The 15519-nt window shown below is 40.1% G+C and overlaps 1 protein-coding gene across 1 annotated transcript; it reads right to left on the bottom strand.

Annotated features, from left to right (window-relative positions):
* Positions 1–13802: 13802 nt before the first annotated feature.
* Positions 13803–14702, bottom strand: LOC140871183 (uncharacterized). Its single transcript, XM_073273613.1, has one exon. It carries the CDS (start codon positions 14700–14702, stop codon positions 13803–13805), a length of 900 nt encoding a protein of 299 aa, XP_073129714.1.
* Between the last annotated feature and the right edge of the window lie 817 nt (positions 14703–15519).

Genomic DNA, 15519 nt, shown 5'->3' with positions numbered 1-15519 from the left:
GCTCACTGGGCACCCACTCTTTCAATCTCCCACTTGCCCTATAGCCAACTAGTCATACTACGTAGACCCATTGCTTCGCGATGTTTGTCAAACAATGGTCCTGGCAAGGGCTTAGTAAGCGGATCAGCGATATTGTCTGCAGAGGCCACTCGTTCGACAGTGATGTCTCCTCTTTCCACAATCTCCCGGATGATGTGGTATTTCCTCAGTACGTGTTTGGATCTTTGATGAGACCTTGGTTCCTTTGCTTGAGCAACGGCACCCGTGTTGTCACAGTACACCGGGACTGGACCAACAAATTCAGGAATGACGCCCAACTCTTGGACGAACTTCCTCATCCAAACGGCCTCTTTAGCAGCAGCTGATGCTGCAATGTATTCAGCCTCAGTGGTGGAATCCGCTGTGGTGTCCTGCTTGGAACTCTTGCAAGAGACAGCACCGCCATTGAGCATGAACACAAATCCAGAGGTTGACTTCGAGTCATCCACGTCACTTTGGAAGCTAGAGTCGGTATAGCCTTCCAATTTCAGATCTCGTCCTCCATATACCATGAACATATTCTTAGTCCTTCGTAAGTACTTAAGAATGTCCTTCACGGCTTTCCAATGCATTTGACCAGGATTAGACTGATATCTGCTCGTGACACTCAGAGCAAATGCTACATCCGGTCTGGTAGATATCATCCCATACATGATACTACCTATAGCTGACGCATATGGTACATGTGTCATATTCTCTATCTCTTCATCAGTCTTGGGACACATAGACTTGGATAGAGAACCCCATGACACATGGGTAGATGTCCTCTCTTGGACCCATCCATTGAAAACCGTTTCAATACGGTGTCGATGTAGGTTGATTGAGTGAGTCCTATCATTCTCTTAGATCTATCTCTATAGATCTGTATCCCAAGAATGTAGGATGCCTCACCCAAATCCTTCATCGAGAATCTACCTGATAACCATATCTTTGTTGACTGTAACATCCCTACATCATTCCCAATGAGTAGGATGTCATCAACATAAAGTACTAAGAATGTCACAGCATCCTTAACTACTTTCTTGTACACGCACGGTTCCTCCGGGTTCTTGATGAAACCAAAATCTTTTATTGTTTCATCAAATTTCTGGTTCCAACTTCTTGATGCTTGTTTTAGACCATAAATTGATCTCTGAAGCTTGCATACCTTATGCTCGCTTCCCATGGATGTGAACCCCTCAGGCTGCTTCATATAGATTTCTTCCTTAATGTCTCCATTAAGAAAGGCAGTCTTCACATCCATTTGCCATATCTCATAGTCATACCATGCAGCTATGGCAATAAGGATTCTTATGGACTTGAACATTGCAACTGGTGAAAAAGTTTCATCATAGTCAACTCCTTGTCTTTGAGTATAACCTTTTGCCACCAATCGTGCCTTGTAGGTCAATACCTTACCATCAGGCCCAAGCTTTCTCTTGTAGATCCATTTACACCCTATTGGAACAATTCCATCAGGAGGATCTACTAAAGACCAAACTTGGTTTGTATGCATCGAATCCAATTCAGACTGCATAGCTTCAAGCCATAAATTTGAATCCGCATCAGAAATTGCTTCCTTGAAGTTTCTTGGATCACATCCAATGTCGGGTTCATCTTGATCCCCTTCAAGAAGAAGACCATATCGAACAGGAGGTCTAGAAGTCCTCTCGGATCTTCTAGGTTCAGGCGTGTCCGGTAATGGTTCCTGAGGCATAGGATCGTTATTTTGTATTTCGGGTTCTTCTCGAACTTCTTCGAGTTCCATCATCTCGCCTTTCTTATCCAATAAGAACTCCTTCTCCAAGAAGGTGGCATTCCTAGAAACAAACACCTTTGTTTCAGCAGGATAATAGAAATAATATCCGATTGAATTCTTCGGATACCCTACAAAATAACATAAGCTGGATCGACTATCCAACTTATCTCCCACTGTCCGCTTCACGTAAGCAGGACATCCCCAAATCATCAAGTACGAATACTTAGGAGCTTTGCCATTCCATAACTCGTATGGTGTTTTGTCCACTGCTTTAGTGTGGACGTTGTTCAACAACAATACCGCCGTTTCAAGCGCATAGCCCCAAAACGAAGGTGGAAGTTCAGTGAAGCTCATCATGGATCGAACCATGTCCAACAAAGTTCGATTACGACGCTCCGATACACCATTCAGCTGTGGTGTCATAGGAGGAGTCCACTGAGAGAGAATCTCATTCTCTTTTAGATAGTCCAAAAACTCGGTACTTAAGTATTCTCCACCTCGATCCGATCGAAGTGCTTTAATACTTTTACCTAGCTTGTTTTCTACTTCAGCCTTGAATTCTTTGAACTTTTCAAATGCTTCAGACTTATATTTCATTAAATATAAATACCCATACCTTGAATAATCGTCAGTAAAGGTAATGAAGTAGGTGTGGCCATATTGAGTCCCAACTCTAAATGGTCCACAAACATCTGTATGGATCAAATCCAACAGATTTTGACTACGCTCAGGTTTCCCCTTAAAAGGAGATTTAGTCATTTTTCCTTTTAGGCAGGATTCACAAGTAGGTAGAGAGTTAATATCAGACATATCAAACATGCCCTCTCCCACTAGCTTGTTCATCATCCTTGAGGAAATATGACCTAGTCTAGCGTGCCAAAGGTTTGCTGGGTTTTGACTATCGATTTTCCTTTTGTTTGTTGTCTCCGGTTTATCAATATAATTTATTGGAACGTCTTTTAGTTTTAAGTTGTATAGATCGTTTTCAAGTTGTCCATTTCCAATCAAACATTCATTCTTGTAAATATTGCAAATCCCATTCACAAAATTGCAAGAATAACCATCTCTATCTAGCATAGAAACAGAAATAATGTTTTTAATTAAATCCGGAACAAATAAAACATCTCTTAAAAATAACTTAAAACCGTTCTGCAAAATTAAACAAACATCTCCAATGGCTGTAGCTTCAACTCTGGAACCATTCCCGAGCCTCAGCTGGGTCTCACCCATTCTAAGCCTGCGACTTCTTGTCATCACCTGCAAATCATTGCAAATTTGAGATCCACATCTGGTATCCAATACCCAAGAAGTTGTATTAAGTGAAATGTTTATTTCAATATAGAACATACCCTTTGCAGTTCCCAACTGCTCTAGATATTCCTTGCAGTTGCGCTTCCAATGACCGGGCTTCTTGCAGTAATGGCAAACATCCTTGGATTTTGCATTGTTTGAAGCCTTTGTCTTGTGCTTCTTCTCGGGCTCGACTTTCTTGGGTGGGGCAGAACGTTTCTTGCCCTTCATACTTGGCCCCTTCTTTGCAGAAGATGAGGAGCCCACCAAGAAAGCTGGCTTATCCTTCTTAAGTGTGGATTCATATGTCACAAGCATATTGACCATCTCTTCAAGGGTGGCCTCTATCTTGTTCATATTAAAATTTACCACAAATCCGTCAAACGAAGAAGGAAGAGACAGAAGCAGTAAATCCACGTTGAGTTCATGCTCCAACACCAAATCAAGGGTCGCTAACTTTTGTATGAGCCAAATCACTCGTACCCCATGATCACGGACCGAAGTCCCTTCACGCATGCGACACGTCATTAGCTCCTTAACAGTAGAGAACCTTTCAGCCCTCGATTGAGCCCCAAAAAGTTCCTTGAGTTGAGCGTGAATGTCAGCAGCATTCACGGTGTCCTCAAATCGCCTCTGGAGTTCATCAGACATCGAGGCTTGCATATAGCATTTGGTCTTGATGTCATGGTCCCACCATGTATCAAGTTTGGCCAATTCCTCCGGACTTACGTCAGCTGGTGCTTCCTTCGGAGGTGATTTCTCTAACACGTAGAGCATCTTCTCCGAAGTCAAGACAATCTTCAACTTCCGGAACCATTCCGTATAGTTTGCGCCAGTTAACTTGTTTTGTTCGAGGATCGAGTATAATGGATTACGCGAATTCATTGTATGAAATACTGAAAAGAAAAACAGACATATATCAATGATTGTTTAAGCAATTTACTAAGACATAAAATAGGTGAATTTAATTTTATGAATCTCACTCCCACTATTTTAACGATTTCACTACCCTCTAGTGAAAACGGGAAACTTTTTCCTTAGTGAGAACATGGAGTCCAATTGACAAACTTATGGTCCCGAATAATATCAGCCAACCATAATTCTCAAAAGGTAGAGCCCAATTGCTTCCAAAGCAACCCCATGTATTTACCTCATGTCCAATAAGGGCCCAATAATATGACGCCGTTTAAAGTGACATGTCAAGATGACCCATCAATATTAAGTTGTGATGGACGGTCGCCATGTGGATCCCCCAATAATATGAGCCGATCCCATGGGAGTTCCACCCAACTTACAACATGTGTCGATCCAATGTACAGCTTTCCGACGGACGGGCCCCCCCAATAATATGAGCCGGACCGTATCCGCGGGTAGCATCACATACATTGACCGTTGATGGAAGGTAGGAACATTTAAACAAATTCAAATTTCCTTTATTTATCTTGATATCAATTTTAAATCATATTTAAAATGAGGGATTTTTAATTATGAAAATTTGTCTCATCATTTTTCAATTTATTGTATGCTTGCCGGATTCATACAATTATGTCTAAAACATGCATACAATCATAATATCATATATTATATATAGGATGATCGATTCCATTTCTAATTGACTCGTGGTTGCCAATCACGAGTCTTAGTCCAATCCTAGGTAATATGCAGTATGCAATGCAATCCTATTACATTAGCTTCCAATTTACATTTCTTCGTCTTTATTGTCTGCTGGGCCCACCATCTTCAAATCTTGATCTCCCACTAAATCTAATGTATTTACAATAAATAGCAATGACAAGTAGGGGATACATTTTAGGGGTGGGAACGGGCCATAAACCAAGCCCACTTTTATTACATATGACATTCATATTGGGCCATAAACCAGGCCCATTAATAAAACCAACAACAATAAAACAAATGTAAATTCCTAACATACACCTACAAAATTGGTCATGGCAATCGATCATCCTTATCCAATAATATTTAATTCAAAATTAATTTATTGGATAACATGCAGTGGCATTTCAAATTTAAACAGGATAAAATCATATTTTATATATAAAATCTCATTTTACATATAAAATCATATTTTATCTCTTTATCAAATAAAATCATATTTTATCTACAAAATCCAATTTTATAGATAAAATCATATTTTACTTAATATATTCATAAGATCAAATCTTATCATCAATTGTACCAAAAATAATTGATTTCAAAATTCAATTTAAGGATAAAATATTAAAATTTTCCAAAAATTCAAATTTATCCAAAAATCAATTTTAAAGTTTACGGACTCGAACAATTCGATCCGAAATCTCGTGAACCAATCAAAAACAATTTTTGACCGGACCAAAAATAAAATTTTAACACATTAAAATTAATTTTAAAATAAAAATTTAATTTTTCCCGCGGGCCGCCCGGGACACTCCCGGGCCGGCCCGCACCCGTGGGCGCGGGCCGGGGCAGCCCGGCTGCCCCTTTAGGGCAGCAACAGTTGCTGCCCTGGCGGCGCCTGGCGCTGCCGCTGGGCGGCGCCGAGCGTCGCCCCTGGGCGGCGCCGTGCGCCGCCCTGGGCAGCGCCCAGCGATGCCCTGCACAGCGCCCAGCGCTGCGCTGGGCAGCGCCGAGCGCTGCCCTGGCGGCGCTGAGCGTCGCCCCTGGGCGACGCCGTGCGCCCCCTTTGGGCGGCGCCGTGCGCCGCCCGGGGCAGCAACAATTGCTGCCCCACCGGGCAGCGATCCAATCGCTGCCCGGGTTTTGCCCCGAAAAATTTTTTTTTTATTTAAAAATATTTATTTTGTTTCAAAAACCGAGACTCAAAAATTTTTGTACAATCGATTAATTTAATCGTTTGATCTTAGCAACCTGGCTCTGATACCACTGTTGGAAAACTGGCGTTCAGATCAATCACGATTGATACCCGGTGCAGCGGAAGTTTAAAAATTTTATCATGGAACAATTCCATGGTGTGGGTATCAACCGTTCAACGATTAAATTATTGTGTGTGTAAAATTCAAATAACAATTAATTAAATTTTACCTTCAATCTCGAAGCGAGATTAATGGACACCACACAGATTTCTCTGCGCTTCTTGTATCTCCCAAGAACTGATGAACTCCTTCAATCAGGTCCACGAATGAGGTTTAAATCCCTCTGACAGATTGCACTAGAAAATCTATCATAAGTTTTCTGCGAAGAGATTAAACGAATCTGATTCGTTATTCCTGACTGCGATTCAAAATCACAGACCGAAATTTTCTCGGGCAGAGCAGGAGTGGGACGGCCGAAAATTCTTTGAGAGAGCTAGGGTTCGATTTTTTTTTCTCTCAGAATAATGAGCTGTTGTGTGTAATTTCTGTACTGTAATAACTTATTTATAATGCAGGCCACTAACAGCTTAGGGCCCATTAGTCATAAGTTGAGGCCCGACAAGCAAAGCCCGCATGTTCAGAAATTAATATAAAATTCATCGTGACTCCGATTGATAAACCGATTTTACCAATGTGCACAGAAACCATTTTTGCACATTTTAAAGTCAAGATAAATTTTCCTGAATCCGAATTCAGTGGTTTCCAAAAATGTACATCCCTATGTCATTTTAGGAAATCCTACTCCCTTACTCTTATTTAAGAAGTCCAACTTCTTTATTCATTAAATTTAACTCTTTAAATTTAACTATCTCAACGGGGATTAAAACTCCATTACACTGTGTGACCCTCAATGGTTCAGGGATACAGCTAGCCGTGGGCTCACAACTCCTTGTGACTCGGAACAACGATTTCCGACTTGCCCAACGAATCATGGTAAAGCGCCTAGCAACATCGCCCCATGATTCCCTAGGTATCACTGATAGTGCCTACAAGAACCAGTAGATTTTGGTTAGCGTACAGTACGGTCCCTTCATCCATATATCCCGATCGAATCAACAACCATTGGTATATCGAGAGTCGCTCAAGATTCGATAACTATACAATACATCTTGAAGATCAAATTAGTGACATCGCATGTGCTACTAAGAAACCATTTCTTAAATCACATCAAGTACTCTGGCCAGAGATTCGTCACACTAATATCTCCTCAGATCGCATAGGATATCCACACTCGCAAGTATGTGGTGAATCCTTGACAACAATGCATCGACTCCTATATGTGTTGTAACTGTACCCAATCCCGACACCTGATGACCCCCATAGAGTCGGTAAACGAGTCAAAGCACAGTACTAGCATACAGAGTCTCCATGATGTTTCAAGTAGTAAGGACTAATGGTGTACAACCAAAACCGCGGACTTTATCCACTCGATAAGTGATAACCACTTGGAAAGTCCGGATAGGGTAGTTCGATTATTCATCCTATGAATATCCATTTGCATGCTTCGAACATCTCCATGTTCCCTACCAATGAAACGTGGTACTCCGCATCGCAAATGCTAGTCTCAAACTCGAGCGATCCTTATCCTTATTCTCGGACGGCTCAATCGACTAGGAACAGTTTAGAATATACAGTGACTATAAGATGTATTTCATGATAGACATCCCCATGTTCTACCACATCTTACATACACTATAGTATATTCAAGGTCTTTATCAAAACAACAATAGTATATCACAATATAACAATATGAAGAAAGATAAAGTCATTGCCATTAATAAAAGTGTAAATTACATTAAACAAAAGATTGTTTGTACAAAGAGTCATCAAAGCCCATAGCCACAAGTTGGCTCACTGGGCACCCACTCTTTCACAATATGCTTGTAACATATGAATCCACTTTAAAGAAGGATAAACCGGCTTTCTTGGTGGGCTCCTCTTCTTCTTCTAAGAAGGGGCCAAGTACAAAGGGTAAGAAACGTTCTGCCCCACCCAAGAAAATCGAACCCGAGAAGAAGTACAAGACAAAGGCTTCAAACATGGAAAAATCCAAGGATGTTTGCCATTACTGCAAGAAGCCCGGTCATTGGAAGCGTAACTGCAAGGAATATCTAGAGCAGTTGCGAACTGCGAAGGGTATGTTCTATATTGAAATAAATGTTTCACTTAATACTACTTCTTGGGTATTGGATACCGGATGTGGATCTCACATTTGCAATGATTTGCATGTGATGACAAGAAGTCGCAGGCTTAGAATGGGTGAGACCCAGCTGAGGCTCGGAAATGGTTCCAGAGTTGAAGCTAAAGCTGTGGGAGATATTTATTTAATTTTGCAGAATGGTTTTAAGTTACTTTTGAAAGATGTTTTATTTGTTCCGGATTTGATTAAAAACATTATTTCTGTTTCTATGCTTGATAGAGATGGTTATTCTTGCAATTTTGTGAATGAGATTTGAAATATTTACAAGAATGAATGTTTGATTGGAAATGGACAACTTGAAAATGATCTATATAATTTAAAACTAAAAGACGTTCCAATAAGTAGTATCATGTATGGGATGATATCTACCAAACCAGATGTAGCATTTGCTCTGAGTGTCACGAGCAGATATCAAGCTAATCCTGGTCAAATGCATTGGAAAGCCGTGAAGGACATTCTTAAGTACTTACAAAGGACTAAGAATATGTTCATGGTATATGGAGGAAGAGAACTAAAATTGGAAGGCTATACCGACTCTAGCTTCCAAAGTGACGTGGATGACTCGAAGTCAACCTCTGGATTTGTGTTCATGCTCAATGGCGGTGCTGTCTCTTGGAAGAGTTCTAAGCAGGACACCACAGCGGATTCCACCACTGAGGCAGAATACATTGCAGCATCAGCTGCTGCTAAAGAGGCCGTTTGGATGAGGAATTTTGTCCAAGATTTGGGCTTCATTCCTGAAGTTGTTGGTTCAGTCCCGGTGTACTGTGACAACACGGGTGCCGTTTCTCAGGCAAAGGAACCAAGGTCTCATCAAAGATCCAAACACGTACTGAGGAAATACCACATCATACGGGAGATTGTGGAAAGAGGAGACATCACTGTCGAAAGAGTGGCCTCTGCAGACAATATCGCTGATCCACTTACTAAGCCCTTGCCAGGACCATTATTTGACAAACATCGCGAAGCAATGGGTCTACGTAGTATGACTAGTTGGCTTTAGGGAAAGTGGGAGATTGAAAGAGTAGGTGCCCGGTGAGCCAACTTGTGGCTAAGGGCTTTGATGACTCTTTGTATAAACAATCTTTTGTTTAATATGATTTACACTTTTATTAATGGCAATGACTTTATCTTTCTTCATATTGTTATATTGTGATATACTATTGTTGTTTTGATAAAGACCTTGAATATACTATAGTGTATGTAAGATGTGGTAGAACATGGAGATGTCTATCATGAAACACATCTTATAGTCACTGTATATTCTAAACTGTTCCTAGTCGATTGAGCCGTCCGATAATAAGGATAAGGATCGCTCGAGTTTGAGACTAGCATTTGCGATGCAGAGTACCACGTTTCATTGGTAAGGAACATAGAGATGTTCGAAGCATGCAAATGGATATTCATACGATGAATGATCGAACTACCCTATCCGGACTTTCCAAGTGGTTATCACTTATCGAGTGGATAAAGTCCGCGGTTTTGGTTGTACACCATTAGTCCTTACTACTTGAAACATCATTGAGACTCTATATGCTAGTACTGTGCTTTGACTCGTTTACCGACTCTATTGGGGTCATCAGGTGTCGGGATTGGGTACAGTTACAACACATATAGGAGTCGATGCTTTGTTGTCAAGGATTCACCACATACTTGCGAGTGTGGATATCCTATGCGATCTGAGGAGATATTAGTGTGACGAATCTCTGGCCAGAGTACATGAAGTGTTTTAAGAAATGGTTTCTTAGTAACACATGCGATGTCACTATTTGATCTTCAAGATGTATTGCATAGTTATCGAATCTTGAACGACTCTCGATTTACCAATGGTTGTTGATTCGATCGGGATATATGGATGAAGGGACCGTACTGTACGCTAACCAAAATCTATTGGTTCTTGCAGGCACTATCAGTGATACCTAGGGAATCATGGGGCGATGTTGCTAGGCGCTCTTACCATGATTCGATGGGCAAGTCGGAAATTGTTGTTCCGAGTCACAAGGAGTTGTGAGCCCACGACTAGCTGTATCCCTGAACCATTGAGGGTCACACAGAGTAATGGATTTTTAATCCCCGTTGAGATAGTTAAATTTAAAGAGTTAAATTTAATGAACAAAGAAGTTGGACTTCTTATTTAAGAGTAGAGGAGTAAGATTTCCTAAAATGACATAGGGATGGGCATTTTTGGAAATCACTGAATTCGGATTCAGAAAAATTTATCTTGACTTTAAAAGGTGCAGAAATGGTTTCTGTGCACATTGGTGAAATCGGTTTATCAATCGGAGTCATGATGAATTTTATATTAATTTCTGAACATGCGGGCTTTGCTTGTCGGGCTTGAACTTATGACTAATGGGCCCTAAGCTGTTAGCGGCCTACATTATAAATAAGTTATTGCAGTACAGAAATTAGACACAACAGGTCACAATTTTCGAAAACCTAGTTATTTTCTCTCTAAAGTGCCCCCCCCCCTCCCTCTCTACTCGGGAAAATCCAGCCAGTGAATTTTGAATTACAGTCTGGTTTAACGGATCAAATTCGTTAATTCTATTCGTAGAAACTTCTGATAGATTTTCTAGTGCAATCTATCAGAGGGATTAATTATCTGTTCGTGGACCTGATTGAAGAACAGTTCGTCCATCAGTTTCAGGGATATACAACAAGAGTAGAGCAATCTGTTGGTGTCCATAATCTCGATTCGAGATTGGAGGTAAAAATTTATAATTGTTATTTAATTTTTACACACACAATTTAATCGTAAAGTTTTGATACCCATTATGGAATCGTTCCATACAAAAATTTTAAACTTCCGCTGCACCGGGTATCAATCCTGATTGATCTGATCGACGTTCTCCAACATCAATCTACCCCGCTCAGCTTCTATCTCAGTCCAAAAACTTAGGCTCTGATACCACCTGTTGTGACGACCCGAGTTCTAATCTCTCAATAAACATTAATCAACAATAATAGACAAGTATCAATGTCTAAACAAAAGAATAAAAAAAAAAAAATTTAAAATAGATTGCCCTGCGCACGCGCGAGCATCACCCCTCGCGCGGGCGCAGTTCATCGAGCCCGAGGCTCCATGGGCTGGCTTGCGCGCGCGCGCAAGCAGTAGCTCGCCCGTGCGCAGGCCACCGCACCAGAAACAAAACGAAGGGGCTCAGCTGCTGTCAAATAGGTTCTATCATGCAATTATCATCTAATATAAGTTCATGAAAAGCCTTTTCCAATATCATAAGCTATTATGCATTCTAACATAATCTCATTAATAGAAATGAATCATAACAAAGCCTTAAAACATAACCATAAGGGCTCATAATCATGCAAGAAGCAATGTTATTCATTCAAGATCAAGCTACACCATGTTGTTTCAAAAGATTTAAACATCTATCAAATCCTAAATACAACAACAAGATAACAACTAGATCATCTACAAGTTGTGAAACAAGTAGCTATAAGAAGATTATGTTTAAAGCTCAACTCTACATCATGACAGCTCACTCAACCATCTAACTCGGATCATCACGCTATATCTCTTCAACCCTTGTTCTTCAAGATTGCCTCTGTTCTGCTCCATTCCCTCCTATTGCCATGACACATACAACATAACAATAGCCGGATAACTCCGGTGAGAAATATATTTCCCAGTAAAAGCAACTAAACATGCATATCAAACATATATCAAGATCATGATATAAAAGTTATACAATGCATGTTTTAAAAACAAGGTTCATCTCTTCATTCGTCGGTTGGGATCCCGAGAAGTAGATATCATAACTAATCCACCGACTCTCCCGCTCGAGGTGGGGTTACTTATCTTTCTTCTCTAAACTTTGAAGCAATCATATATGCAAATCAGACGCTAGGCTAAAACAACCACCCAGGCCATACATATACGATTCCTCAAATCGTCTATTCGAACGTTTCCGTTCATTTCAAAATCAAGGAATAAGTCTTCAAGATGAATGCAACATATATCATCATCAAGGCATTCATAACATCAAAAACTTATTCAACAACTCAATGAAAGCACATAAGAGCAATTAAGCAAACAAGTATGTGATTTAAGGGAACTCGATACAAACCATCTCGAGTTGTAATCCCAATCAAATAGTAGTCCACTTTTACCTTCGTATTTTTCGTCTGTTCTGAATTCTTCAACCTCAAAACATGCACATCAATCTTTGTTCAATTCATTCCTTTCAGAATCGAGTCGAAATCATCAGCACATCTTCAATCAAATCATTTCAAACCTCACTTCTTCTTCCTTCAACGAAGTCCCGTTCTCGAGTCAATAAGACTTCACAATAATCTGAAATTGAAAAATAAAGATGCTACAACATCAGCAACATTTCAATGAACATCTCGGTTCACTTATCAGCTATCAAAAATCCATCTATTATCAAACAACTCATCCAAAACCGTAAGCAAACTTCCTCGGTTCAAAATTCGATCTCTTGAGTTGATTGAGCTCGTAACATGTTTGAAATGTAAAGATTATCTTCTAACAAAATCAGTATATGATCTTCAGATCATTGGCTCAATCATAGACTATCAACAATGGTTTCAAAACATCAATCGACGGCATAACGACTGAAAATCGGTAACCGACGAAATATCGACTTCGAATTCAATCTCATATCAGCATATGTGATCATAAACCAGACAAATAACCACATACCAGCAGCTAAAATTTCGATAATACATGCTGGAGAATCCATACGATTCATTCAAAACTAAATCTTCAATCCGGTTTCGAATATAAACAAGACAACACGTCAAGAACAAGATCATATGATCATGTACTGATCTCTGCCAATTTCGTTCTACAAAACATACTTAAAGTACTCAGAAACTTACATCAAATCGAATTACTCGTCGCAAGGATTCCAGAACATCTTTCGGAATCAAAATCGGACGAACGGATCAAAAGTTACGGCGATTTGAAAATTGAAGAAATCAAAAGAATATGACAATGATCTCGGCTTCTGTTCTGTTTCTGAATTCCTTTTTACATAACACGTAGCATTCTGATTCATATCATAGAGATTGGATAGATATTGAATAAATTGCAATTTAGTCCCTGAAGTCTTCAGTAATTGCAATTCAGTCCTCGGTCGTCATTTTAATTCAATTTCAATCCAAAATAATTTAAGAATATTAGAATTTAAATCAAAACTCTAAATATTCCCAAATTAAATATACTCGGATTAAAATAAATTAAATTCGGATTAATTAAATAATCTCGACCGTTTGCACTTCAGCCCTTCAAATGTCAATATGTGCAAATCAGTCCCTGATCGAGTTATATCTTCCAAATTCATCTTCTTTAATTTCCGAAACATGGAATTAAATCTTCACTTTCATAAATATTCAAATCGAATATATATTCTTTTAATTTAAGAATTCTCGGAATTTAATTCTCAAAATCCGTAAATTCTCAAATTAAATATTTTCGGCTCGGAAATTAAATCTATCATTTCCATAACTTCTCAAATCAATATTAGCCCATAATATGGAATTTAATTCTCAAATTCCATAATTAATAATTTAATATTTTTGGGCCTTACAACTGATCTCTGTTGAAAATCAATCACCACAGTATTCTTCATCATCCAGTCCATCCCAAGTATCAAGTCGAACTCAGGCATGGACAACACTATCAGATCGGCACTCGACCGTGCACGGGCCTCCACAACTTCGGACAGTATTTAGCCATATGTCCTGGCTTCTTGCACTTAAAACAAACTCCTGCTCCTGCTAGGCATTTCCCAGAGTGAGATCTATGGAAACTTTTGCAAGACTGTCTCTCCCCAGTCCTGGGAGTAGCGGGTCTCTGGGCCTGGTAGTGCTCCTGAAATGGCTTCTTGCCATGATGCTGCTGCTGCGAGTGGCCCTGCTGAGTAAAGGGCCTCTTACCAAGCGCCTCTGTGCTGATGTCCCTCAGAGATTGCTCAGACCTCAAAGCTCGTTTGAGCGTAGTAGCATAGTCCACTGGCTTCGCCATCACTACATCACGGAGGATCGTGGGTCGCAACCCAACAATAAAGTGCTGAAGCTTCTCTGCTTCATCAACGTCAATCAATGGCACAAAGTGGCAGCCTCTCTCGAACTTCCTCGCGAATTCGGCCACCAATAGATCCCCCTGACGAAGGCTCATAAACTCCTTCTTCAGTCGAGCCCCTACCTCTGCATTAAAGTATTTCTGAAAGAAATGTCCCTTGAAGTCATCCCAAGTCAAGGTGGTCAGCTCCCACCAGAGGGCAACATCATCCTTAAGAAGGAAAATGGTACAACGCACCCGAACAGCTTCACTCAGTCCCATGCGGTAAAAGATCGCCTCTAGCGATTGGATCCATCCCTCGGCCACCAATGGATCAGTAGTACCAGCAAAGTCCTTCATATCCAACTTCCGAAACTGCTCAAAAGTATTCCTTGGTCTAGACCTATGAGCAGCCTCAACATGCTGCTCAAGGATATGGGCCAACCCGGCTAACACCTGACCTCCAAGATCAGCGAGTGGAGGTGGTGGAGGTGCATCAGGACCACGACAGTGAGGCATCTAAACACATTTCAGAAAATCCAATACTCAAATTACATGCCTTAAGAAAAAGGTTTTTATTTAAACTTAAAACATGCTCAAATAATTTAAGAAACTAATGCTACTAATCTTGAACAAATAGCAATAAGTGAAACATAAATCTTACAGACTTCTAGGCGAGATCCCTTGAGTTTCGGCAACCGGCAGTAGGCTCAGCCCAAACCAAGACCGTGCTCTGATACCAACTGAAATGACCCTAACCTCTAAACTTAAATTTAAATAATAAAGAATATACGGATTTATAAAAATTTTGCCATGACTTGTTTGAAAGTAAACAAAGCCACCCTGTCACACACAGCAATTCTAACAAAATGAAATAAACGACTGGTAAAAATCCTAACTGCGATAATCATAAATCACAAAAGGAAAAAGGAAACCCCACACGGTTGCAATAATAGCGATAACAATTTGAAAGACTAAAATTTAAGCACAGGGAGAACACATCCTGGCTAAACTGAAAGTACTCAAACTAAAATTCTTTACTACAATCATAGTCTTATGCGGAACATAAAATTAGCGACGGTCATAGGGGCCTTGCACCGCCGGCGGCCTCAACCCCGAGGATCCTGCCCCTCGGTCTCTAGATACTACTCCTCACCTGACAATCAAACAAACATAGTGAGTCTAATGACTCAGCAAGTATAAACAGTGTGATAACAAGGGTTTAAAATAACTGCAGTAATACTCAAAATACTGTACATAATATACTTGAAATTTAAGCTGTAAAAATGCGCATGCTACAAGAGAATGAGACAATATGTAAATGATGAACACATGC

The sequence above is a fragment of the Henckelia pumila genome, unplaced genomic scaffold (genome assembly GCF_033568475.1).
Source record: "Henckelia pumila isolate YLH828 unplaced genomic scaffold, ASM3356847v2 CTG_429, whole genome shotgun sequence".
In the NCBI taxonomy this organism is placed as follows: Eukaryota; Viridiplantae; Streptophyta; class Magnoliopsida; order Lamiales; family Gesneriaceae; genus Henckelia; species Henckelia pumila.
The sequence above is the reverse complement of the archived record's forward strand: the minus strand, read 5'-3'. Positions and strand labels throughout refer to the sequence as shown.